The sequence below is a fragment of the Cyclopterus lumpus genome, chromosome 5 (genome assembly GCF_009769545.1).
Source record: "Cyclopterus lumpus isolate fCycLum1 chromosome 5, fCycLum1.pri, whole genome shotgun sequence".
NCBI lineage: Eukaryota > Metazoa > Chordata > Actinopteri > Perciformes > Cyclopteridae > Cyclopterus > Cyclopterus lumpus.
Genome location: NC_046970.1, coordinates 18,307,598 through 18,334,800, shown reverse-complemented (window position 1 = coordinate 18,334,800; position 27,203 = coordinate 18,307,598). Strand labels below are relative to the sequence as shown.

The window sequence follows — 27,203 nt, the reverse complement described above, 5'->3', positions numbered from 1 at the left end:
ACTCATCCTTAGTTATTAAGGAGCAGTGGGCTGCAGTGAAGCACCCAGGGAGCAACTGGGGGTTCAGTGTCTTGCTCAAGTACACTTCGACATGCAACTATGGGGAGAGCGGGGATCGACATATAATCGGGAGCTTGATAGTAAACAGCTGCTTATTTACACTTACAGGAGATACAAAGCAGATTTATTTGGAGTCATTTTTTCTGCATGGCCACCTGTCGAATATATCAAAATCCATTATTTATTCTCCTTTAACCAACTCCTGAATAAAATATGTCTCTTTAGCTGCTAAATGTTACTATAAGTTCACCGTTGCCTACCGTTTGCTGCTGGGCAGATAGTTTTTATTATCTTTTTAGCTGAAAACAGCTGTCCAAAAAGGAGAGCGGCGAACTAAAACAGCAGACCATAACATTGAGCTCAAGGATACTAAAACACTATATAGAGCTGCGGGAACTGCAGAGTTGAAATATAACAATATTGATTATAGCCGCTTTAAGCAACTAAGTCAAATAAATCCAAACTGTATGAATCTAATCTAAACAGACATTCAAATAGTTATGCTGCTATGTTTACAGAAGGGTGACATTCATAGCACAGCATATATTATATTTGTTTATATGGTATTACAGAGGCTCAAGTGTTTTGCTATCTTTATTCTGACATCTGGGCTGTAGCCAGAGCTGCGATCACTTCCTCAAACCCTTCCTCAATCATTACTCTTACCCCCCACTGGAGCCCTACACACAAACTGCAACAAAATATCCTGTTGTCTCTAATGTCGATGGCCATTTTATCAGTATTACTTTATTTGTTACTCTTCCTCGTTATTGTCTCAGAATTCTTTGGGTGGAATATTCCGCCAGAATGATCCATTTCATAATTGTCTCCTGAAGGTTGATAGTTTTGATCAGCATCGTCAGTCATGTTGATCATGTGTGTCACTCTTTTATAAATCCTTCCTGTCTGTCTCAACCATAATTTCTGTTGTTACACATATCATGCACACTAACAAGATGCAGCAATAATTTTATATTCTTCCCAAACTGTGGTTATGATGTTGCTCGTTATGATGTTGCTCATTTTAAAATCACTGTATTTAGTATGTCCTACAGTGCTGAGCTGAGGATTGATGTAAGTTGATTTGGTAATAGATTAGATGCATTGAGCTTTTGTAGCACAGAGTATAGTTCTATTATACTTCAAACTCAAGCCATCCTCTATAACCGACTTGTATCAAGCCAATAATTATTTCAGCACAGTCTACAAATACAGGTCCATCTTACAGTGGCTCTCATCTCAGTTTTTAATCCACTCTATATTCCACAGCTCCATTCTTACTCTCTGGAGTAAGTTCCTGGTTCCACAAACCAAATAGCTCCATCCATCTCTGTCTTTCATGATGAGCCAGGTAGGAATCCACATGTTTAACTTGGTTCACAGAGGCTGAGGGCTTTTTATAAACGTTGTGCCTCCCCCATCCACCAAGCCCTGCATCCCTCTCTCCTCCCAGATCCATATCCTGTCTGCTTTCCCAGACAGCCTTATTAACATGTCTACTGCTCTCTGAGCTTCTGCCAGTAAGGAAACAATAAACTGATTATTTATTCAAGTCCACTTAACATCAATCAATGCTTTGCTCAGCACTGCACTCGCTGTGGTTGACTTTAGTGACTCTCATTAAGACAATTACTCTCTCTCTCTCTAAGCTCTACAGAACTTTACGCTGCACTCTTCTGTTTACATTTGACTCAACCTGTTACTAAATTGCAAGAGGAGTTATAAGGGTCTTGCGGAAGAACAGAACACAACACTTGGTTGTTCAATAACTTGGGGCCTTTCTAGTTTACCTGACAAAGTCTTTTGTCTCAGTAATTATGCTGAACATGAGCATTGCTTGATGTAAAAGTAATGTGACTGTCCGGATGCTTTCCAGGTAAAAAAAGACACAAAAACACATTATAAATATTCAAATTATTTCATAGGAGCCAAATGATAAAGTCGGAACTCTTGCACGATTTACAAGCCTTTTAATTACATTTGTGTGGCCAGGAAGCAATCAAGACAGCACAGAACACATTGCATTGAAAACAATGTTCTTCCCACACATTTTGAAGTTGTATGATCCCCTGAAGCAACAACACATGCATGGGTGGTCAATCTTTAGTGAATGTGAACCTTGCATTAATAATATGTGTGGTTATATTTAGCCTGTGGTTCACTGCATATCATCCAAATAAACATCAGGTTTTGTGTTTGAAATAAGTGCTTAGCAGGAATTATTCATGAGCCAAATTCACCTGGAGGGATGAAAATGTATCAATTAATGCTATTTAAATTCTGCCAAGACAGACCTCTGTGTACATGTAGAAACATTTAATATAATCTAGTCTGTCAATCTGTCTTGTCTTTTCTTATCAAGGAAGTTTGTCATTTGTCACCAATCTGTGTGGGTTTAGGCGTTTTTGTGATATAGTTTGTATGTGTCACACATCCACTTTGTTGCATAAATGACCCCCCATTTGTTCAGGAAACGCAGCTTCAGTTAGTAAACAGGGACATCTTGTGGTGAAAGAAATACCTTTTTTTAAACGGGTCTAACATTACATCCTTGTTTCTGGTTTACTGGCTGGTTAGATTTAAAAAGTGACAGTAAAATGTATTATTACATTCCGTGCACTCTGCTTGAGTAACGGGATTATGATTGGTCCCTTTCTGCCATCCCCCAACAGAGTCCTTTCACAGAGCAAGAGGAAGTAGCTCAAATGGCTCACAACACGGAGGAAGTTTAACAGACAGGAAACACTGACATTCATTTGCTTGACAATATATTTTTAATAATACACCTTTTCTCTCCAGCATCATATAGTATATAGTATTTATATTATACTATACTATATAGTAGTGTCTTAAAATGTGACCAAATGTGCCAAAGAATAAAAACATTCTGCCGACTTTTTGTAATTTCTTGTACATTTTTAGTGGGTTTGTTTTGGAATATGTTCCTCTTTTATATTTATATCCACTTTTTGACATACAGTTACAATGTGTGAGTGACACTCAACTCGTGGCTCCACCCACACCATGAGCCCCAGTGTCAGGGAGAGGCTCTGTGTGCACTTGTTTCCGAGGGTTTGAAGGCGACACAGGAGCAGGAGGCCAAGGCCTGAACGGAGTGTTTCTGGAACAATGGACTACCAACAGAAACTGGCTGAAAAGCTCACCATCCTCAATGACAGAGGGAATGGGGTGTTAATACGCATGAACTACATTAAGAAGGTGAGGGACAATAGAAAGATGTATAGAGGCAAGTGTGTAACTGTGTAACAGAAATAAGGAACTTGACTTTCAACTCATAATCTTACACTTTGGTAGTTTTCTCAAAATATGTTCCTGCGTACAGTTCTTACGCTATATAAAGATACATCTAAGGGTTAACAGTATATGCTTTTTCACTGATCAAGAATGAGCATTAATTTTTTAATTAATTTCTAAGGTCCGATTCCATAGAACTGTTAAAAGAGCACAAGAGCTGGATTGTACACATAATAATATACGTGTGTACCTTCAATACAAATAATAATGATTGTATGAAGCCAAACATGTTAAAGTACTTTGACTGTAATGCACATAAGTACTAAAGAGTCTTGTAAAATATGAATTACCAGTTATAACCAAGAGTAATGCACAGTATCTCATAATAAAGACACTCTCCAGGAGCTGTGACTTAAACTGTGAGGAAGTGAAGTTAGATCATTGTGGTGTGCTTAGTTTAAGGCAATACTGTCTTCCAAATGCAACTGAGTTTATTCCCCCAAAGAGGAAGTGCAAACAGGAAGTGAGTCTGAGCTGTCAGTCACCACAGAATAACTGAAATTTGCAGTTATTCTAAAACCGAATGGTGTGAAACTCTTACATCAGATTATATGCAAGGAGACCAGTGATTAGGAAGACATCTGAGGATGTCATTAACTAATGTAGTGACATACAGGTAGTGATGTAGTGACACACACACACACACACATTCCCTTCCGGTAACCCCATTTGAGCGTGCATATTCATCTACTGTGACTGCATTCATCAGGAGGGGAAGTGGAAGAACAGTTTTATTTTGAGCCCAGTGAAGATGTGCTGAGCATGTGTTTTTTATTCCAGCAGGCAGACTTCCCTCTTGGGAGCTGCTACACAGTCTTCTACTATCAGCTTCTCAACAGCCCCACAGGTGCAGTTCAGTGTTCAGTGTTCTGCTCAAGGTCACCTTGAGGGCTGCTGTTGGGGGAGATAGGGGGAGCATTATTACCCACTCCGTCCACAATCTTCACAGCTGGTCTGTTGATTCCTCTTCTGACAAGCTAGCTTTTCTAACCAGTGGCTGGATGCCACTCAACATGTAAAAACACATTTAAATGATTTAATCTTGACAAGAGAACCCACAGAGCATGATGGCGGGGCATAGGCATTGTATTTAAGTGCCAAAACCTCCCAGGTGGAATATAAAAAAGGTCTGGTGGAGCGTTACATTGTGATGTGCAAACTGATCCCATCCTCACATCTGGATCTGATCCTAACCCCTGTTACAGATCTGTGCAGACCCCAAGATGCGGCCGTCCATCCTGACTGAAAAAGCCTTGGAGCCGGCCATCAAATACATCAACAAGAAATTCCCCAACATTGACTTCAGAGGAAACATTGTAAGTTTGACAGCAGCCTTTCTTCCCTGCGTGCCTTCTATACAAGGACAAGCTTGTACTTATTTTTCATATTTTGTTTTGTTGGGATGATGACATTATTTTTGAGGGATCAGTAAACAAACAATTATTGTGTGATCCAACTGAAAACATTATGACATGTTTGACAGTTATTTTCGTTGTCAACAAAAAACCTCTAATCAACCCCCACATTTCATTATGAATATGTAAAACACAAGGTTAGTGCATGTTGCAGGGCTACTGTATTGTATTATATTGCATGATATTGGCTATATGATATACACATATCTGTTATTGTATCCATTCTTTGTTTATGTATTTGTTTCTTTAATGTAAACATTTGAATTACGGCTGATGGTTTAATCGAGTAAGAAGTGAAGCAAATTAATGAAGTCACAGGAAGAGGGACTTCTACTTTTCCCACAATGTGTTGCTTCATAATACCTGACCAATAATGAAAGTTCTTCTTTTAGCAAAATCTGACCAGCATACAGAGACAGAAAGCTGAAGTGTTGGCAGCGGCAACAAGCTACTACGACTCTTTCCTGGATGTCATAGAGTTCAGGGTGATGATCTCTGTTTTTCACATAACACAACAAGAAAGAAACAGAAGTAAAAATTAATTTTGAATCATTCTCTCTTTCTTTTGGAAACACAAATGTAGTAATAGAGCACAATGACGATGTTTCCAAAAACTCACTGTCTTTCTTTCTCTCTATTTCCTTCCGCTATTTTGTTTTCCAGAAGACATTTACATATAGAGTGGTTTATTCGGAAAAAGGAAGATATTTGATTTTATTAGGACAGTTTGCTCAATGTGGTTTTACATTTGCATATGTCTGTGATGGAGGTCGCAGCCAGGCCAATGCATCATCTTTATCTGGGAGATTGAGAATAACGCAATTATGATGTTATACAAATATGCAAATGTATCATGATTATTAGGGTACAGGAATCTATGACAACGTGTTTAGGAAATCACTTTGGAGGCTTAACATCATTTCAATGTGTTGCTGTTGTCTGTGTTGTAATCTAGTCCTTCTCTGCTCTTCATTCAGGACCACGTTTATGAGTTGCTGAACACCATAGATGCCTGTCAGTGCTTCTTTGATATTGTAAGTATTTAAGATATATTTATTAATAAATCAGGGAAAACGCCAAAGTCAAACCCAACATCTGCGGATTTCTGACAAGCTGTCACTCACTCCTCCTCTTTTTATTCATTCTGCCACAATGCTGTTTACTACTTCCTCCTACCTACATACTGCAGGTTACGTTTTCTCACCTCATCGCCCACAGCCTCCTCCTGTTCAGTTTGTCAGGTTTTTTAATTATCATAATTAAGGTGGCACCCATTGCCTTGTACATTATGTATATCCTAATGTATATTTCCCCGACCCATGTCTCCTGTGATCTGATCCGCACAGCAAATGTGGGCATTTTATGCACCTCACAAAGCTTTGATTTATTATTATATTTCCCTCAGCGCAGGACATTTTCTTTAACCATTTCTCACAATCAATACTAAAAACTCTTGAATTACTTCTTGCAGTCGTAACACTTTTCTCTGGCAGTAGGATACAACCTTTTTACAGCCACTTCAACAGATTTAATTTGATGTCTATATTGACACATTGTCTTCAACCAAAGATTTACAATTGTTAATCATACAGTTAAGAAAAGTCTCCATTCCTGATGTTCAATAAATATTAGCTCTACTGTAATTACAGTTGTCCAAACCTCAGTAATTAAGGAGTTGGGAGTGATAATGTGTTGCCAAGTGAGACCAGTTTCTGTAATTTCAGAGCCACTAACTACACAATTTGTTATTTTATTTCAGGCAATCAACTTTGACTTCACCAAGAACTACTTGGATCTGATCACCACTTACACGTCTGTTATCATAACGCTCTCTCGCATCGATGATAAGAAGGCACTGGTGGGCATGTTCAACTGTGCCCATGAGATGACCACTGGGAGCAGGTGAGGAAACATGAAACTGCATATGAAATAACAAAGTAACTTCATGGATGGATGTTGTACATTTATGATCAAGATAGCATTCAGTGAGGTTGCATTTGCAAAGTGGAGCTCTCTAGCGCCAACAAACACGTCGCTGAAGCCAGTGTGAGTTTCCACATCCATCAATACAACTATTTCTCTGATCCTCATAATTAATTATAATCTTAATTGCTGCATGAATTAATAGCCCTAGTGTTTTTTTTAGACATCTATAATCAGCCCACTTTGTATATTTATGAATACTGTCCAAAAGGATGCTCATCTCAGTTTGAGACGTGAGCAGTGACCACAAACACATTAAATATCACATTTAACTTGCACACCTCTCACAGCTACAGAGGGAACAGTTTCAGCTCTTTATTATTTCAGCCAAAAAGGAAACAATGTCATTTATGAAAACCAACACTTTTAGTATCAGTAAGATAAGAGCCTGATACAGTATTAGCAATGCTGTATCATTATACTGTCCTACTTCTTTTCCTTTGACTTGATTAATTGCATACTGTAATGAATCCTGCAGTGACCCCTCCTACCCACGGCTCGGCCAGATGTTTGTGGAGTATGAACATCCTTGGAAGAAGCTAACTGAGGAGTTTGGCCCTCACACGAGGGTACAGTACATTATAAAGCTTTTACAAGTTTAGAATTGTATTTACTGTTGGCACAATAAAGTAAACCAAACATTATGTTTGATTCAACTTAGTACACATATGAATGCATATAAAAAAAATAACATAAATGCTAAATTATACACACTCCTGTTTTGTCTTGTCACACCACTGCACATTAAGGTGTAAGTGCTGTACTATATCACTACCCAGACATTGCACCATACTAAATGTGATTGTTGAACATCTCATTCCTATTATTATTGATTTGTGGCTTTAACAGCCTCCATGGGGATATGGTTCCATTCAGTCACAGGAGAATGAGGGAGGACGGGCACTGATGTTATGACATGGTCTGAGCTTCAGTCCATCTCAGAGGTGTTAGATGAGGTTAAGGTCAAAGTAGTCCGTTTCTATGTGGATGCTGTACCTTGCAAGTGCTTTATCAACACAATACACATTTTACAATATTAATACAAATGATTCATCACTTTTATTTACTCCGAACACCGGTCTGTGTGGTGGATCATTAAATATGCCTTTGTGCAAAAACATGTAAACCTCATCCTGTGAGCGTCCAGCTTGTTTTTTGTTTTTTGTTTTGCTGTGAAGTATTGCTTTCTTTCTCTTTCTCCGTTATTGTTCCTCTTCCTCTTCCTATGCCTCTCTCCAGCTTCCTCACTCACTGTTTTCCTTTGCTTCTCCGTCCATCTCCCCAGTCTGTGACAGCGGCGTTGTTGTCTCTGACGATGGTCTACCCACGCAGGAACCTGCCGGCAGAGCAGTGGCGGAGCGCCCAGCTCCTCAGCCTGCTCAGTGCTCCAGCTGCCATGCTGGACCCGGCCTGCTGTGACACTGTGAGTCCGCCCTCCCGTCACCTCTCCTCCTGTATTCATCGCTGACGGAGGAAGGAAGGGAGAGGGAGAGGGGTAGTGTCTAGATTATGCTTTTTTTCCAGTGATGTCTCACAGCTAAATTATGCAATAACAAAGTGTGTGAAACATATGTCCACCTATTATATAGCTATCATTTAGAAAATGATTTATTTTATTGTCTTTTGACCTCTCTCGCTCCTCCTTGAACTTGTATTACTACAAATCTCCCATTTCTGCTCAATTAAGTCCTCTGCCATGACAACTCCTTTGATGTAATGTTATGATCCCTGCTGCCTGTGGCCTCCTCATATAGGAAATACTCGTCCAGCCGAGCAAGGGACCTCCAGGCAACATTTTTTCATGAACAGATACATATTTGAATGCAAAAGATGGCCCTCATTTGAAGTCTATAGAGAAAAATACTATTTTGAAGTTGGAACCAGAGAAGAGTAGCAATGAAGATGCTGATGGCTACCAAACAACTGACAGTATTTTTCTTCGTCAAACAGGCATCAGACGTTGTATATGTAAGGCTGTAGTGAATGTGTCTTTACTGGAGGTTAATAAGCATGTTGTTCTCCGCAGATGGCATGTGAATACCTGTCTATCGAGGTGATGGAGCGGTGGATCATTAGTACGTAAACCTCATCCTGAGGGATAATTTACTCCTTCTGTTCACCTGATATTTATACTTTATATTTGGTATGACAAGAGCACTGTCATATGCTAAACTGATTGTATCTTAAATGTTGCTGACTGTGCTCCTTGCAGTGGGTTTCCTGTTGTGCCACAGCAGCCTGAATACAAACCAGGCCTCCCAGGAGCTGTGGAAGATGGCTCTGCGTAGCGGCCTCTACCTCGTCCTAATCAGAGATGAAGTGCTCAACATACACAAGGTTTCCGAAGACCTCTTCGACAGCATCAAAGGGTACGCTGCGCTGCTACATTATGAGAAGTAGTACTTAATAATAGGCAATGGGTGCAAGATAATGTACAGTTATCAAATGAATAATGAATTTAAAATGCTTCTTAGGTATCATCGTCATATCACTACCTGGATTAAAGAGTCCTGAACTCTTTAATTGCTCATTCCTTCTTGATATAAAGAGCTGGACCTTGCTTATACATCAGGAGCCTTAACCTACAGATACTTTACAGATATGACTTTTAGGGGAAATTTAGGGGGAAATTCTGTTTTAAACAGCAATTTATATTTCAATGTTTTTGAAGGAGGTAATGTAAAAAGATAATGACTAAATGACATTGGCAATGACGGTCGCCTCTCACCTCTATAGTAAAAATAAAGGTTAAATGAATAATTGAAAATAGATCTATGCCAAAGTTTTGTGGAGAATGCATTTATAACATATCCATGGCAATTATTGAGTGTGTAAAGTGTATTTCCCTAAAACTCCTAGAAAAAGAGTAAACTAGCAATACATTATCCTTCAACAATTATAACAAATTACAAACAACACATATAGTCAGTAGTAAGTGGTATATAATAACCTTAGTGCCTTTGTATTTGGAGAATAAGACAATGGATTACAGTATAGACAAAAGGTTGAAGAGAAAAGGTGATGAAGTGGATATAATGTATGGAACTAGATCTCATGTTATAGTTGTTACTGATTACATTGTAAGACTTACTTGTATTTCCTTACAAGAGTTTCAGAAGACATTGATTCCACTGCAAAATTAATACGTGCCAAGACAAAGATGACACGTATTAGAAAAAGGATAATATGGCCTGATGACTGGAATTATAACTGCTTTTAAATTGTTCATTAACTTCTCATCACATTTGTTTATTTTTTCTTCTCAGATATAACAAGCGAGTTGCAGACATCAAGGAATGTCGTGAGCATGTTTTACTCAACAGGTGAGACTTGCCGGAAACTAAACATTTGTCATTAATACTAATTGGTGAGTATTTACTTTGAAATGAGTTGTGGGAAATATATTGTCTCTGTCCATTTCCTGTGTTGTTACCAGTGGAGCTATGCACAGAGAGAGGAGGCAGTTTCTGAGAGGAGCGATGATGGAATTATTTAAAGTTCTGGAGGATGAACCTGGACTTCTGGGACCAAAGGTAGAAGGACAGTAACGAGCATAACAGCTATGCTTGAGTTCATTACTGCGAGTTGACTGATGAAAAACAGTGTCTTTGATCCAGCCTCTCCGGAGAGTACAGTAATCATGACTCTACTGATCTTAGCTGAGACTCTTTGCTAACATTTTTTCTTCTCTGTTCCGTGTGCCAATCAAATCCCCAAGGCCTTGTTTGTCTTTATGGCTCTCTCATTTTCCCGTGACGAGGTCCTGTGGCTCGTCAGACACTCTGAGAATATGCCAAAGATAAAGACATCCGAGGACTACATTGACAAGTAGGTCATAGGTGCAGACGATGTAAACCGCTGCGGAGGTCACTCTGTGTCATTTTAATGTGCAAAGATCTGGCAGCTAGCAGGTTCTCCCCGCTGCAACTTAACTCTCTGTAGTGCAGCAATGTCGGTTTATAGTAGTGCAGTCATCCTAAAGTGTGCACATGAGGTTTTACAACGGCTTGTTTGTACACATTCTTATTATAAAATGTAATAAAAAGTGAATATGTTTGGTGTTAATTTGCGTTTCTGTTTTTTTTTTTTTCCCAGTCAGATGGCTGAGCTGCTGTTCCACATGGAGAAGTTAAGAGGTCTGATGACAAAGTACAACCATGTAGTTCAACGCTACCACGTCCAGTACCTGGCGCAGTTCGACGCTTTGGTTCTCAATGACACCATACAGGTATTTATAGATATACATTTACTATACAGTGAAAGGGGCTTGTATAACATTCAATGTATTGTGTCAGAAAAGGGAACATTTTTATTATTGAATGCATCCCTTATTCTATTGCTACCGCATGAATTATCAAACTTTTTTCTCCTCTGCAGAACATGTATGTGTGTCCAGAAGAGGAGTCCGTCCTGATGACCTCTTTGGTCTCAACCCTCTCTGCTTTGTCAGTCAAACAAGGTAATTATATGTAATTGCAGCTTGTGGACACTTAATATTGTTCTCTGGTTTAAAAGCAACATAAAACATTACATTTCAATAATGATGGATTACATTTTACTCTGCAGTGGAAAACAAAGAAGAGTTTGATTTCAGAGCACTTAGATTAGACTGGTTGAGATTGCAGGTAGGTAGGTTTGTTGCAACATATCAAATATTGCACAATGTTCACTTATCACTGTAAAACATGGAGAATGCCACACTTAGATTTCGCTATCTTCTGTTTTAGGCCTACACAAGTGTGAACAAGGCCCCTCTTCCAATAAAGGAATACCCCGACTTAGCAAAGGTGATGAACTTGATTCAGTTTCACACCAGGATGGTGGACAGTGTGGAAGAACTTCTGCAGGACACATCTGAGGTGTCCATACTCGGGTCAGTCGCCTTTCTGTTCTGTTCTGGGGTTTTCTCTTCTGTTCTCTTCTCTTCTCTTCAAGGCTAAATACTTTAATGTCCTAACTGTTTATTCTCTTGTTTGTTTGACAGTTTCTACCCACGCGTCTTTGAGAGGATGTTTTGCCAGAGCAGTGAGGAGATGACCATGAAGCGTTACCTCATGGCTTTCCCGCTCGTCTGTTCTCACTTCAGCCAGTGTGGACATCCTCTCTGCCCAGAAGAGGTCAGTGTTTAGTCATTTGCATCCCAAACCATTACGTAAGCATCATCTAAGACGCATTGAAGACACCTCTTACACTCTGCATTAAGGTTGATTTCCAACACGTAACTGCATCATCAAAGCAACATGTCAGTTTCTTAATAGTTTGAAACGTTGGCCAGTTTAGAGACAGTGGACTGAATCTAACTGGAAAATGTGCCCTCTACCTGTGTGCCTGTGTGTGTGTGTGTGTGTGTTGCTTTCATACATGCCTTACTGTATCCTCTGTCATTGAACATACAGAAGGTGCACACTCTCACATATGCTACACTTGTTTGTGTCTCTAGACAGAGACGATGGAGAAGAGGAGTCTGCGCCTGTGTGTGACCTTCCTGGAGCAGATAGCCAAGCAGACCAGCAGTGTTGTGTTAGATATATGTGCTGAGCAGTGCAACCTCAATGACCAGGTGAAATCCATTTCAGTTTTTTTTTTTTTAAATACAAATTATCCAGCGCAGTTTGATTCTACCAAACTTTATATCCAAATATAATCAGCCTGTCGTCATTGGGTTTAGCTGGAGGCAATTGACATACCTTAAAAAAAGATAAGATAGATCTAAATCTCTGGAGTTGATTAATGCGGTGTCGTTCCTCGAATCCCTTAAGGAAAGTAGGACAAAAGTTTACAGTGCTGCAACATTAATGCATTAGTTTGTCATGTTACCTAACATTTGCTCGGCTGAATTCTTCCTCTTTCTCCTTCCCTGCATTCATCTCTATGCACTTGATAACCAATTAGCTGCAGCCCAAGCACTGTGCCGAGGCCATCAGCGCAGCTCGCCATAGAAAACAAAAGAAGTCGGTGCCAAAGAAAGGAGAGGTCCAGAAAGAGAAACCAGGCGCTGAAAGCTTGAGGAAAGACCGGGCCGTTGTTACCAAGTCAGCTTTCCCTTTTGTTCCTCCACTTTTCCACGTATCTCTCTCTCTAGCTGATCCTTCAATAATTATACTAAATTGCCGGACGCTTTAGAAAAGTGAGTGTAATTGATATGTCCCTAATTTGTGGAGAAATGCGGAACTGTCAACACTTGTTCCAGTCAAAGTGCTTTAAAAAAACATTTGACAGTGTACCATTTTGCCACGGTTGAAGTAGGTCAATTCAGTTCATGTTAGTACAAATATTTTTCAGATTGGCTGACATTTCCAAATGATTTCCTTCACCGCATGACACATTTCTTAAAGTTATCAGGAGGACAGGATTAAAATGCTCTCACCACCGACGCATTATTAGTTCTGAACTTTATTACCCTTAAAGTTGAACCAGTCAAGGTTCACGGGTACTGAATGAAGCTATTACAAAATAAGAAACACAAATGTCTCAGTGCATGAAAAAACACTTTTACTGGCAGCAGATTTCATGTTGGCATTTTTCACATTTTTATCATATTCTGTATGTAGCTACAGTAAGAAAGCTCACTAATTTAGTCTGAAGAGTTGTAATTCTGTCTCTCTCCCTCCTCTCAGTTTTAATCCCCACTGCCTCAATTTTGAGATATTTTACAATTCTCTAATGTGTTTATTACCTTATTTGTCGGAGAAAAGCACATCCATACTACAGTCATTGTCAAAATATTTGTTATAAAGACTCCCTTCTCTCTCTCTTTCTTCCACACTTTCTAGCATGGACAAGATGCATCTGATGCTGACAGAGCTCTGCTCCTCCTACAGCGTCTGCAGTGACTTTGTTGTCTTCAATCACATCGTCGTTCCCACAGAGTTCCTCCTTTCCCACCTGGAGACACGCCTCTCTGAGTATGAGTGGGGATGGGGGCATTAATATGTATATATTAAATGTGGATGATGTGATGAGTCCTGAAGGTCAAGTCTCTGGGGCAACATTTGCAAAACAAAACAATCTTCCCCTACCTTATGTGTAGCAGAGGGATTTAGATTTTTTTTTTTGTGAATGTCACAGCAATTACTGTCAGAAATATGCTAATAACTAACATGAGCGCTCGTTTTCATTTTGAAAGGAACACATTCTAATATTGTTTCCTCTGCCAGCGTGTAGATGTGCTGTACAATTGTACTCAGTGTACTGACTTCATTTGTCAACGCAATTAGGGAATTATTTGGAGCGTGTCTCTTCTGAAATGTCACCTCCATCACCATTATGTACACAGCTTTTTGATTGGATTCCTCCGTGTCAGGCTGTGCTGCACACACTTAAAAACCCAAGAAGAGATCCATCCTCTTACTCCCTTGCTCTGTGTCATTTTAGTGCTAACTGATATTTAGATTAGGGACCAGGGCAACCTAATGTTTCTGTGTATATGTTCTGCTTAGTCTCCCTGTCTTAGCTGATGATTATCTGCCCTGTCACCCTACAATTAGCACCCTTGAATAGCAGCACACTCGCAGTGATTGGTCTTTCCATGGCCAAAATTGTAAATACAGACAAGTCAGGGAGAAAAAGAGAGCAAATGAATGGCCCTGTAATAAAATAAGTAAAATAGCAGGGAAGCCCTGGAGCAGTGGATGTGCTGACCTAATGAGAGTCTATATCATTTCACCATGGCTCGTTTAACCCATCTTAAGGCCCCAGCCCACTGCTGGTTATAAGTGACGTTGGTTAAACATGTTTCTCTAGGATCATCGTGAGAATGGCCAATTACAACCAGACCACCGAGGAGATAGCCCGTCCCTCAGACCTCCTGGCGGGGTTAAGAGCCTATACAGCCAGCCTGTACACCCTCTCCAGCTACATCAATATGGACATCACTCGGTTGGTGAAGAATGTTCTGCTGCAGCAAACACAGCCACTGGACTCACGTGGAGGGCAGACTATTACGACCATCTACACAAACTGGTGTGTGTAATACATATAGGTGTATCAACTGTATGCTGCATGCACGGATACAACGGAGCTTTTGTTAAGATGAATTTTTCTGTACCTCAGGTTCCTGGAGAGTCTCTTGCGTCAGGCCAGCAACTCCTTCATTGTTCACTGTCCCACGATGAACTGCTTCGTCAACCATGCTACTGACAACGAACCAAGTTTCAGAGCAGAGGAGTTTTCAGATATATCAGGTCGGGCCCCAGAACTTAATCGTTGCACATTTTGTTCTATCGCCTCTGTCTTTCACAACAAAGAAGACAAAGGAAATGGTAGACAAATAATGTATAGGTTATGTATGTATGAAGTTTATGTAGCTGTTCACTGACTTTCATTGCATGTTACAGTGTAGACAAGTTCATTCAGATGAGTCATCCGTGATGTACACGGCTTAGTTTCCACAACAACAACACTAACTTTATGAACTTTTCCATGATGCATACTACATTCACGTACTAGAATTTTGGTAATGTGGGTGTACTCTAAGAAAAGTATTTAACATATTCTTTTCTATGATAATGTTTGCATGACAAGAGCAAACAGCACCAAAGAGACAGACTTTCCCTTTTTGCAGACACATGCTTTTATACACACAATGTACCCTGATCTAAGACATTATTCACTCTTCAGATCTCATTCACTCCTGACATCACATGCAGAGGGAGTCTTATTGCTCAAGGAGCTTGTTATTGTGTTGGTGTGGTGTTTTTCTTCATGCTGCCTTTCATGCAGTTTATTCTGACACTGCCTGACTAATGTAAAGTTCAGTATTGCTTCACATCTCCCCCGCTCATTCCTCCTTGCATTGTAACTATTCCAGCATCACTTGTCTCTTTACCACTCAGCCTTCTTTTGTGCCTACACGCTGCCTTGTTGGAGCGGTGGACCTCCGGCTGTATTAATATCTACTCCACAACAGACCTTGGCTCATGCAATCATGCATACAGGAGGCACGCACATACACAGTACCTTGGAGACCATTGTACTCCAATAGACGCCCCCGCACAGTGTCATCATCATTGTCTATATTTACTCCATAGTGAGGTATCTTGGTGCCTCTTACTGACTCATTTGCCAATCCATTAACCACCTCCAATTTTAACCACGCACATCCTTATCCATCCATATTCAGGCAGAGATGTTGAGCTGAGTGAAAGGTCTAATAGCTGCAGTTGTCTCTCTCTCATTAATACAGCTACACTCAAAAATCTAATCTTTCATATTTGTGTCACTGCTAGAGTTAAGCTTTGTATCATATACTCACGTAAAAACACCACAAAGCAAACAAAACATCTCCACTTGAGCATGTTTCTTTTGTGCGTTTTTGTAAAAATGTCAATTTAACCTTCTGTTGATCCCTTATCCCCCTCCAATTATAAACCTTGAATTATTCATATCATCTTCTGATCAGAGTTACGGGCCTTGGCGGCGCTAATTGGTCCATATGGCCTGAAGTTTTTGAGTGAGAACCTGATGTGGCACATCACCTCTCAAGTCAGTGAGCTGAAGGTACAGTATGAAGTATGAAGATCAGTGGTATTACCTGGGTAACTCTGATTTGAGTATTACTGGTGAGAGCAGTGACATCAGAAGCAGTGTTGCTGAGATTATTAAAGAAAACAGGTATTTTATTCATTATACATATATTTACTTCAAATTTGCAGGCACAACATGCACAATTATATGGTTTAAAGGCACCTTAATTTCACCAAATCGGATGAATCACATCTTTCTGACGAGCTACCCTTTACTTGCTTCTCGAGTGTACAAATGTCCAAGACAGACTTTTATAATATGTTATACATTTCTTAATACATTATGGTATAATATTTGAATAATGTAAACAATCTTAGTCAAAAAGTCAGATTTAGGTCTTAACTCAATTTTGACCTGTCAGAGCACACTAGAAAAACATAAAGGTTCCCTTCGAGATACATAAAATGAAATTATAATATACTTAATAACACTAACTTTCACAATTCCTCATGTGTCAGCATCTTGAAAGATGTTTGAGCTTGAAAGCTACTTTTATCTTGTCCAACCTGTATCTCTTTTGAATTAGTCGCTACTGTGCATCAGGCTCCACACTTCCACATTTATAATTGAAGTGAGGAGCTCTGAACTTACGGAGAGACAAATATGTCACAGCCATGACCACTCAAAACTCCCACCTGAAGGTGGTTTTATCACTTATCTAACTTCCTTCTCTTCTGTCAGAAACTGGTGATTGAGAATATGGACGTCCTGGTACAGATGAGGAACAACTTTGATAAGCCTGAGGAAATGGCACATCTTAAAAAGAGGCTGTCAGGTGAGAAGTGGAGAGAGGTGATAGGTGATGTAAAGGAAGAAGTAGGGGGTTAAAAATGAAAGGAATGATTTAAAGGTATCGATGTTTTGAAGGCAGACAGGAAGAGATCCGGTGATGAAGAGATCCGATGATGCTTTAAAGTACTGTTAGGTTGTAGTGGATTTTATATATATTTGCACATGTAGATAAGAGAAGTTTGTGTTTTAAATTAATACATAAAGAAAGATATGATAATTAATTTGGGATATTATGAGGAATATTCTGGAGGAATGTATTATGAAACATAAGAGAGGATCACTGTTTTATTATTCTGTTTTAATGACAAATGTAATTATTAACTGTATGATGCATGGGAATGAATGAATGTTTTATTGTTTAGACAATAGTTAAAATGGATGCCGATTGAAACCTAATGTGTTGTTTTTATTCTGAAGGCAGGATAATAGGATTTTATTGTGAAGGGGAACTTCCTGTCCTTGACCGGAAGTGTGAGCTTTGACCCCGCTAATTTATCAATTGGCTTAGCAAACAGAACTGCGGCATCCTTTGAACTGACCAATGGAACTAACCTTTAGGTGTGAATTCATTTGCATGACCATACTAATAGCCGAGCATTTGTTCTGGGGAGACATGGTTCTACTGGTCTGGAGACTCGAGACAGCCCCGGTCTGTGGCTCCCTGGGAGCTGCAGTCCGTCTGTGGAGAGATGCTCCTTTCTGGCCCCACGATCGTGAACGCTACATGAGTATTATCTTTGCCATTAAATATTGTTAAACTTTAACTCGAATCCTGAATTTCCTGCGGCCACGGGACCCGGAGCTTTGAACACGAATCTTACAGTACAAAGTGAAGACAGTAACAGAGACAGAGAAAGAAGGAACGAGAACATGAAGTGAAAGAGGAGTACTAATGTTGACTCACTCTCAGCAGAAGTCCTTATTAGTTCTATACTGACTGACATACAGATACATATCTGTAGCAGACCAGTAGTATTTTGTATGTCACTTATTTAATTTAAGCTAGAAGTGGGAACTACTATAAGCACTTCCAGGTGCCAAAAAAGCAATAAATGAAAAAATAAGGTGATAGAAAAGCTGCTATCAGCCAGGAGAGAAACGCCCATTGAATTTACAAAGAGGGAAAGTGTTCACAAATTATCTTCTGAAATTTACAGTACAATATTTGTATTAAATCATTCCAATGTGTGAGGATGCTGAGGAAGGCAGAGCAGGAAACATCTCTGTGTAATGAACTGTTGCTCATAATTTAATACAAATAAAGTTAAAGTGTAAGTTAGCTGTAAAATACTTTTCAGATACCTCTGATCTGTTTCATATGCACCTCTTTAGGTGGAGAGAACGTACTGAAGAGGATGACCATCATCGGGGTGATCCTGTCCTTCAGATTGATGGCACAGGAATGTCTGAAAGATGTAATGTCCAATGTTATTATATAATATAAAACTCTTAGATCGCACAAACTGTTTCTTATGGAGTGTAGGTACAATTAGCACGAAGATATGCTTATAAAATTAAGAAAGAGAGGGAATAGTGGTTTGACATTTGTATTTTTATTTAAGTCTCAAGGTTCACTTCTTAACTTTTCCAGAGCTTTCAACCGCATCTCACATTCTTCTTCAGTAGTTGGAGTTATCTCAGTTGTTATACAAATGTTTTTCTGTCGACCACATGTCGTCATGTGATTGAAGTTTCAGACATAGGTCATGTGATGAGAAATGAGCAAACTCTGCGAAATAAGTAAGTGGATCTTGAGTAACGTTTTTCTAATTCTTATTCATTAGTCAATTACGAAACCACTACTCTATTTTAAGAGAAAAAGAAAAAGAAAAACATAAAACATCACAAGTGAATTATGGTTCCATGCACTGCATCTCTTATAAAGCTGGAAGACCTCGTAGCTTTAGTACATGAAGTTCTTTACTTCATCATATATGATCTCAGTAGTATTGTGAAATATAATCCTGTCATCTAGATCCTGAATAAGCATTGTCCAAATCTGATTGGGCCCATCGATTGCCTGATCGACTTCCTGTCTCCTGAAACTGACATCAAGGTAAACACAACTTGTACACCACTTCACGACAGCTGCACTGTAAAAACAACAACCGTGTGTTGAGATCCCACAGAGCACTCAAAGTGCAAAAATGAGGGTTTTCAGAAATATGTTAACAGTTGTTTTCACGGAAAAATGTATGTCATAGGCATATTATTGTATTATCATTCATCCAAACATATTTACATTTCAGACTTTAGGGCATTGACTTATTTCCACCAGGGGCTAAGATTGCAGAATATACTCTTGCACAACAGAAAGTGTGCAACAGTGGATCTGAGAGTTGCAGAGGAACACTTTTTTCCCCTATTCTCTAGTAGCCTACCAACTAAATTAGATTCCGTATCTCCCTCTGGAGCTATCTGTGTGACTGTGACTCATGAACTCCCCTTCCCTTACTTACGTCTGGCCTCTGATTGAGAGGCATGACAGCCGCGGCCAGGATAACCCTAAAGACGTCAGCAGCCCCCTCGTGCCTCCGTGAGAGAGAGACTCTGATCGCTGCCGCAGCTCTGCAGTCGTAGCCACATCAGTGGAAACATTCTGCCCAGACAGGCCAACCGTGCATGCAACCAGAAATAGAGCAAGATCAAAAACTGTGTGTCATGACAAAGGCACCCACTGCTGATATAGTGTCATTGCATATACAAGTATGTCACTTTCCTGGCTGCTACACAAAATGCAAAGTACACACCAACATTATGGTGTTTTTTTGTGTTTTTTTATCAGCAACTAAATGCAGCTAAATGGTCAAATGTCAAATGGTGAATCAAATTTAAATTGTACTTTCGGCAGTAGCTTTAAACTGCCTATTTTTTGCTGCACTTCAATTGATGCTTTGTGAACTCACAGGTGACTCTGAGCGTTTTTGAGGTGGCTTCAGCTGCAGGGTTCAAGTGCGATATTGATCCCGCCCTTGTTGCAGCTATCGGCAATATGCAGACAGGTAACACTCAAACTATTAGTGCTACTTCTGGAGACAGCTTGATTTAATGGCTTCGTCATTCAAAATAAAGAGTGTTCTTTAATTTCTTCATATTTTCTTTGAAAAACCTGCAGATAACATGTCAGTTGATGAGGAGTACAAGCTATCGTGTTTGCTGCTGGTCTACGTCGGCGTGTCCCTGCCTACACTGGCCCTGGACCCCAACTCACTCTACAGCCGAGAGCGTGGAGGTGCATATAAATTCATTCATTTTCAGCTGCCACAAACTGCTTGCCAGATCTCAACCAAATACTAATCGTTACTACTTCCAGTCATTACTTACCAGCCGCTGATAGAGTATAAAAAGGTACTCCACCCTCAAACATTAGCCTTAATAGCATCTCTGTGCATCATACTTTCCAGTCCGACTGACATGGTCCTCAGCAAACTATGTCTGTTAATGAGAAACACGTTTCTGTTGAGAGACTTTTGTTTACAGATAAGTTCAGCTGACGTGCATCAATACAGTTACTCTTGGCATGTGGCCCCGCTTACCCTAAGAGCTTGGCTCAGAGCCTAGATAGCAACATTAAGGAATACAAATAGCCAAGATTTCTATCAAAGCACAGGGTGGCGTTTGTCTCAGATTATTTTCTTTGTCTCTATTTTCCGTTGGCATGTTGGAAATAGATTTACCCTGTGAGCCAGAGGAAGTACGCTCAGTATACTTCCTCTTAAGTGTTACGGATCATCGAGTTAATTTCGCTAATTGTCGGGCCATGAAGCCATCTTCTCTGTGGCCAAGGTTACAGGACATGCTACTCTGTTCTTTTGGTCAGTGCTGATTTCTTTGTTCTTATTTCCCCAGGCCACAACAACAACATCCACTGTTTAGCGACGGGCATAAATCAGCTGGCTGCTGCCATGTTCACCGTTCAGAACAAGAACATAGAGCAGCACCTCAAAGAGTTTCTCCTGGTGAGTGGCAAGCATTTTGTTTTTCTTTATACATTTCTTACTTTTCCAAAAAAAATTGAAAGCGATTCTTCCAGCACCATTTAAGATAAAGCCGGGTGGAGTGTTGGTAATAATATTTTGCTTCAGGCCTCTAAAGAAACCCTCAGGAGTGACAATTACTTCGATTGAACAGTGATAGACCTGGAGCCTGTAATAAAGGGTCTAAAGTATCAATTTGTAATAAGGTCAAGGAGCACGGACTTAATAACATTTTTACAGAAAAAGGCAGATAATCATGCCATAGTGGAAAGAATCTTGGAAAAGCCTTAAATGTGACAGGAATATGGCGAGGTATAAATGATTTATTGGGCACAATACACCACTACTATGAAAATATTTCAGTTTAAAAGCTTTCTCAAGACACTGCCAACCTTTACCCCAGCTGAGGTTTAGGTTGAGTCCAACAATGTACAAACTTTCCAGTTGTTTAATCTCCCTCTTTTTTGACTTTGTGTTATTCCACAGCTGGTCTCCTCCACTCTGCTTCAGTTGGGACAAAATGTGGAAAAAATGGAGACCAAAAACCGAGAGTCCATCTATCTGCTCCTACACATGGTAAGCTTCCCAGTAGAATACTAATATTTTCAAATGTACAATAAGACTTAAGTGGTTTTATAAATTGTCTAATGTAGAAAAGTTTTTCTCTGTACATTAAGCCATGTCTTTTATAATGGCTTCATGATTTATCTTTAAAGCATAAATAAATGAATGATAAACAATAAAGTCATCAAGGACATTTTATAATCCCTATTAAGAATTTTAAATTAATAGAGTTTGTCAAGGCGACATAAATCTCAGCCCACACTAATGTACAGTACGTGCAGAATAAATTAATCAACCACCTTTATTAATTCCTCAACATATATTATAGTAATGTTGTGCTATAGGTGGTAAACAATGGTTTTTTTTTTGTATCGTCAACAAATCCCAAGAAAATGCCAGCAAATTAATTGATCCCGCCAAAAAATATTGTCTATGTTTTCCTCAGTGTGATAATCCTCAGTTTTGATCCCATAAAAACAAAAAAAGACATCAGTGAGCCATGCTGCTCCACTGGGTGTTCCTTCACTACGATGAACATGGGCGCTGTAGTTTGAGTCATTCCCACATACAACATTCTGCTGCCCTTAATATTCACGAGCACACCAAATGTGTATTATCTCATCGCTGAACATATTCCCCGCTACTTTTTCTTGTTTGGATAACGTTTGCTTAAAACTACAGTGCCCATCTGTTTTAAAAAAATTACTTAAAGGAAGCTGTATATTGCTGACTTAAAGATTGACATCTTTAATAGAAGTTAATGGCCTCGGAGCAGACAGATTTTGGTCTTTCAGAGGAATTTGTTAACAAGAATAAACTCAAGATTTAACACTTTTAACACTAATCCACTCAGATTGTGCAGGAGTCTCCATTCTTGAGCCAAGACATGCTGGAGCGCTGCTTCCCGTATGTTCTGCTCCGAAACGCCTACAGAGAGGTGTACAGGTCCTTCATCGTCACTCTGGGCTGAAGACTGTTAAATACTTCTAATGTAACATTTATTTATCCAACGTACTATTTTAATGTGCATGCATGTTTTGTTTTCATTATCGTTAATCTCTTATTCACATGATCTGCTTGTTCTTACCTGGTTAACCATGGCCTTAGATATCTGTTTATATATAATGTTTGTTTTTTTCTTATCCTCTTTCATGATGCTTATCTGTAAGTATTATAGTGTAGATTCCCGACTGCTGTAGTATTACTAAAACCAGCTTGATTAAGTCAAATGCAAATTCAGTATACTCTGTAACGTACCATGCCATGTCAGAGCCATGACATAAAAAGTTTTAATAGTGAAACCACATGTATTTAGATTGAAAGAGATCCTTGTAAGTGTATAACATTTTTTCTTACACATTTTCCAATAAATATGATAATAATATACTATTTGTTTTCTTTCTGGTCTATTTACAACAAGTGGGTTTGTCTATTTCAGGTCTGTCCCCAATATCCTCCCTTCCTTACTTTTTAGATGAGAGTCATTTTTCCTGTACAAATTAAATGATGCACTCTGGTTTTACCGAACCAAAAGTGCTTGTTGCTAATTTTAGACGCCACTTCTTTGATTTGATTTCGCAACAAGCACATTCATTATTTTGTTCCTCTTTCCTCTATCTCCCTCTCACCCTATTTTGAAGCTATATCCGTTTGTTTGCCACATTGGACATCTGGATGTTCACATCTGTTTGTATGCAGCTTGTCTGTGTGGACATGTTGGAGTGTTGGACCCCTTCACTTGTCATTTGTGTGGACACCTCATAAATTAAGGGCAGGCCCTGACTGGTTTGATTCCCACGCTGACCCAGCACTTTTATTCTTACCACAACCTGAAACCATATGTCCCTTTGCAACCAATTTGTTATTTCAGTGTCAAAACTACCATTATACAAACAAACTAGAATGATCGCCTTGTGGTTGTTTGCCTCCGACAACCAAGCATATTGCAGTTTACATCCAAGTCATGATTTTTATTTTATTAGACAATTGTGTGAAACAATGGATTGGTTATAGGAATGCTCTCTTTATTATGACTGTACTATCTTACTTGCTCTCTACCCAAGTGTATAACCAATCCAGTACTTATGACCAGTTTAAATATAAGCAGTAGAGGGCTACAACCCCCCAAAAAAAATGATTACAACTCCTAACATGTCACTGAAAGGTTATTCATGTCTCGTAGTGACTTAATTACAATCAAGAGAGTATATTTGACAGATTATAGCCCACACCAGACCAGACAAATTAAAAGTAATAAATAAACACATTGGCTGCACGGTGGTGTAGTGGCTAGCACTGTCGCCTCACAGCAAGAGGGGCCGCGGGTTCGATTCCTGGTGGGAGCGGTCCTTCTGTGTGGAGTTTGCATGTTCTCCCCGTGGCAGCGTGGGTTCTCTCCGGGCTCTCCGGCTTCCTCCCACAGTCCAAAGACATGCTGCAGGTTAATTGATCTCTAAATGTCCCATAGGTGTGAATGTGAGAGTGAATGGTTGTATGTCCCTACATGTGCCCTCGATGGACTGGCGGCCTGTCCAGGGTGTCCCCTGCCTTCGCCCTATGTCAGCTGGGATAGGCTCCAGCGCCCCCGCGACCCTAATCAGGATAAGCGGTATTGAAAATGGATGGATGGATGGATGGAAATAAACACATTTTTTTAAAGAATATCCATAAATAAACAATCGCGGAGAATCAGTCATGTCAGCATATTTGGATGTGTGGAAAATTGTGGAGAAAATACAAAAGTAAACAGCAGCCCTGTCCGCCAAGTTGAGGTAGAGAGAATTAATAGCTTGAATCACACCTGGCTGAATCACAACAACCTGAAAGACTAGAGCCAGCAAACAGACCCCTATAGGAGAGGAGGGGTCATCACAAATTACTTTTTTCAACATGCTATATTCTACATTTTGAAGATTTTTTTTATAAATGCAATACCAGTGGTTCTCAACATTTTTTTCAGTGATGTACTTCCTGTGAAAACATTTTTCAGCTAAGTACCCCGTAACCAGCACAACGCATTTTTGGTAAAAGAAAAGATGTAATACACAGCGCTGTGCTATCAGTGTCTGATTTTATATTGAATACATAAAATTCAGTCTATAAACATACACTTATATTGTATTGAATATTTATTATATTTCTTAATCATTTTTAAATAATTTTTTAATTGGTGCTAATTTGAAATAGATTATTTTATTTATTCACGTCCCCCTATTGGAGAACCAGTGTGCTATACGCCGACCTTTTAATGGCTTTTTTCGTCATACAGTTTTATGACTTTTTAATGACATTTCCAGCACTTACTGGAGGACAGAGATGCAAACTAAACTACGCACACACAAAAATTCATTTATAAAAAAGCATATCATTTGAATGTGACAATGGCTAGTCGTGTAACAATGGTAGTGCTTTTCAGGTCCACCTCTCTCTTGTCCAGTCTGCTGCTCTTCCCTAAACACTTCAGGTGTTTTCTCTGAGAATAATAATACGTTTATAAAACCACATCAAAATTAAAATCTCCAACTCGTTCAAATCCACACTAACTAACCCAACCAACCGGCCACCAATCTTGTTTATCAGCAAGACATGTTTTAAGGCTCTGCATGCAAATGCACAGTGGATCCTGTCCTAAAACCCTAAGGACAGTTAATGGTGGAAACTCTGGTCCTGAAATAAGTCTCTCTGCTGATTGTGTTGGTGACACAGAGCCTCTCCTGACACTTGGAATTACACACACACACACACACACATATACTGTACACACACGCTGCAAAATACACAGAGGAGAGGGCTAGATGTACCTGAGAGTGTAAACACAGAGCAGCATAGATTAACATAAACCACAGCACTATATACACACATTCAAACAGAGGACACATGCTGGATTTACAGTAACACAGAGGCACAACGCTCATACTGTGGTTCTGTCACACTTTTACACACATACGGTCTTCAGCAGCGTTCAGAGCGAAGGGTCATGACACCACCTTGCAAGATACACAGAGCAGCTGATAGACATCTCAGTCTTGTGACATGGCGGATCACACTGGAACGGTAAGACTGCCTTTATTGGTTTACTTTTCATACTCTACACTTTACTAAAGTTGTCCGTAACAGTCTTGGGTTGTTGTGAACCATAAAGTTGCAGAAGAGTTAGATTATTTTATTCAGTGAATGGGGTGTTGTGCAGTGAGGAGTTACTGTATTTTCTATTACAACATGCAGACATACTTGGTATGGTTCTCATGAATGATCTGGCAACTAATGTATAGTACTTATGATGTTGTCTTTTCACAACTAGTTCAATGTTTGATGAATTACAATCAAACAAAAAAAGATGTTCTCCCTTACTGCTACTAAGTTCTCTTTTCGTGGTTTCTTTATGTGAACTTAAAATCCAAGATAGAAATAATATGGTGGAAATTAAAAAAAGTATGTACAGATGTTTCAACACTGCATTGAAATATTACTAATTAAAGGGTCAGTTCACCTAAATTACAAAAACTTTTGTCCTCCTCATATTTAGCCACATACTTATTTTTGGGGGGTTTATGCTTTGATCTAACGGTCTCTGAAGTGTCTATCTTCATCTCCAATACAATGGAGATTAATGCATTGTAGTTGTGGTCTAAGAGTCTTCAATCATCACTGCAGTTCTGTGAGGTTATACGTTGGCACGGCTGTGCTTGGAGATAAGTGGTAATGCTAAGATTCTAACATGCTTGCAATAATAATGCTTACTTGCTGTTTACTATACCTCTTACCTTCACCATCTTAGTTTAGCATGTTAACATAACATTAGTTAATATGCTCTAAATACAAAGTAGTGGGCAGCTGTGGCTCATGAGAATGTCATTAGTTTTGCAAGATTTTGGTCAATAATCAAAGTATTGGACAAATAAAAAAGTTGACCCAATGACAGGCTTAGAGGGGAATAAAACAGATCACCAAAGTTCTTACGATTTAGCTTAAGGGGAGCATATCTGTCCCATATGTCATGGCAAAGCTCATCAGTTGTTGAGATATGAGTCTTGACCAAACTGGTGCACTGACCGATGCAATAGATCAACATATAAAGAGACAATGTCTTTGTCACGCTGCGTGATCCAGACGACACAGTGTCGATAGTGTCCGGGTACTATTTCTTTGGTGAAAAGTAGTTCCAATAAAATTAAATTGCAGTATATTCTGTGGATTATTTAGAGCAAGAGGAATACTGTTCCTAAAAGGAGAGATGCGTGGTGCGGTGGAAGAATTGAATCAACCCAACATGGTTGAGTATGAGGTTCATCCTAGAGAAACTTGAGGAAATAAGCCTTTGACCCTTTGACCATTGTATTCAGTCAAAAAAGAACTTTGACTTGGGTAAAATCCATTTGATTCCACTCTCCGTGGCCCTCAGTACCCTCAGTCTCTTGAACATCTAGTTCCCATGCAGAGCCACGTCACATTTGGATGATTTGTGGTGCCACAGAGTCAGATTTCTCTCTGTGAAGTGTAGGGTTTAGTGAGTAATGATTGGCTCCTATCACCGAGTGGACAGAGAAGGAGATGAGAGGGATTATCATCATCA

General features: G+C 39.4%; 1 protein-coding gene across 1 annotated transcript; it reads left to right on the top strand.

The window, feature by feature from the left end:
* Positions 1-3,086: 3,086 nt before the first annotated feature.
* Positions 3,087-22,919, top strand: nckap1l (NCK associated protein 1 like). The gene is made up of 31 exons (XM_034531948.1): positions 3,087-3,279; positions 4,581-4,691; positions 5,183-5,275; positions 5,768-5,824; positions 6,550-6,692; positions 7,252-7,342; positions 8,059-8,196; positions 8,800-8,848; positions 8,986-9,142; positions 10,040-10,096; positions 10,210-10,306; positions 10,492-10,601; positions 10,869-11,001; positions 11,151-11,232; positions 11,340-11,398; positions 11,501-11,646; positions 11,758-11,890; positions 12,214-12,333; positions 12,666-12,805; positions 13,547-13,678; positions 14,517-14,735; positions 14,826-14,956; positions 16,174-16,271; positions 16,980-17,073; positions 18,423-18,505; positions 19,066-19,146; positions 19,999-20,092; positions 20,206-20,322; positions 20,940-21,049; positions 21,554-21,643; positions 22,485-22,919. The coding sequence occupies exons 1-31, from the start codon at positions 3,190-3,192 to the stop codon at positions 22,599-22,601; spliced, it is 3,372 nt and encodes a 1,123-aa protein (XP_034387839.1). The 5' UTR covers positions 3,087-3,189; the 3' UTR covers positions 22,602-22,919.
* The last annotated feature ends 4,284 nt before the right edge of the window (positions 22,920-27,203 follow it).

Bases quoted from the DNA above. Each gene is read 5' to 3' on its own strand.
- nckap1l (XM_034531948.1), top strand. From the start codon at position 3,190: ATGGACTACCAACAGAAACTGGCTGAAAAGCTCACCATCCTCAATGAC. The intron at 6,693-7,251 runs GTGAGGAAACAT...TGAATCCTGCAG, and splicing joins GAGATGACCACTGGGAGCAG to TGACCCCTCCTACCCACGGC. The intron at 21,050-21,553 runs GTGAGTGGCAAG...GTTATTCCACAG, and splicing joins ACCTCAAAGAGTTTCTCCTG to CTGGTCTCCTCCACTCTGCT.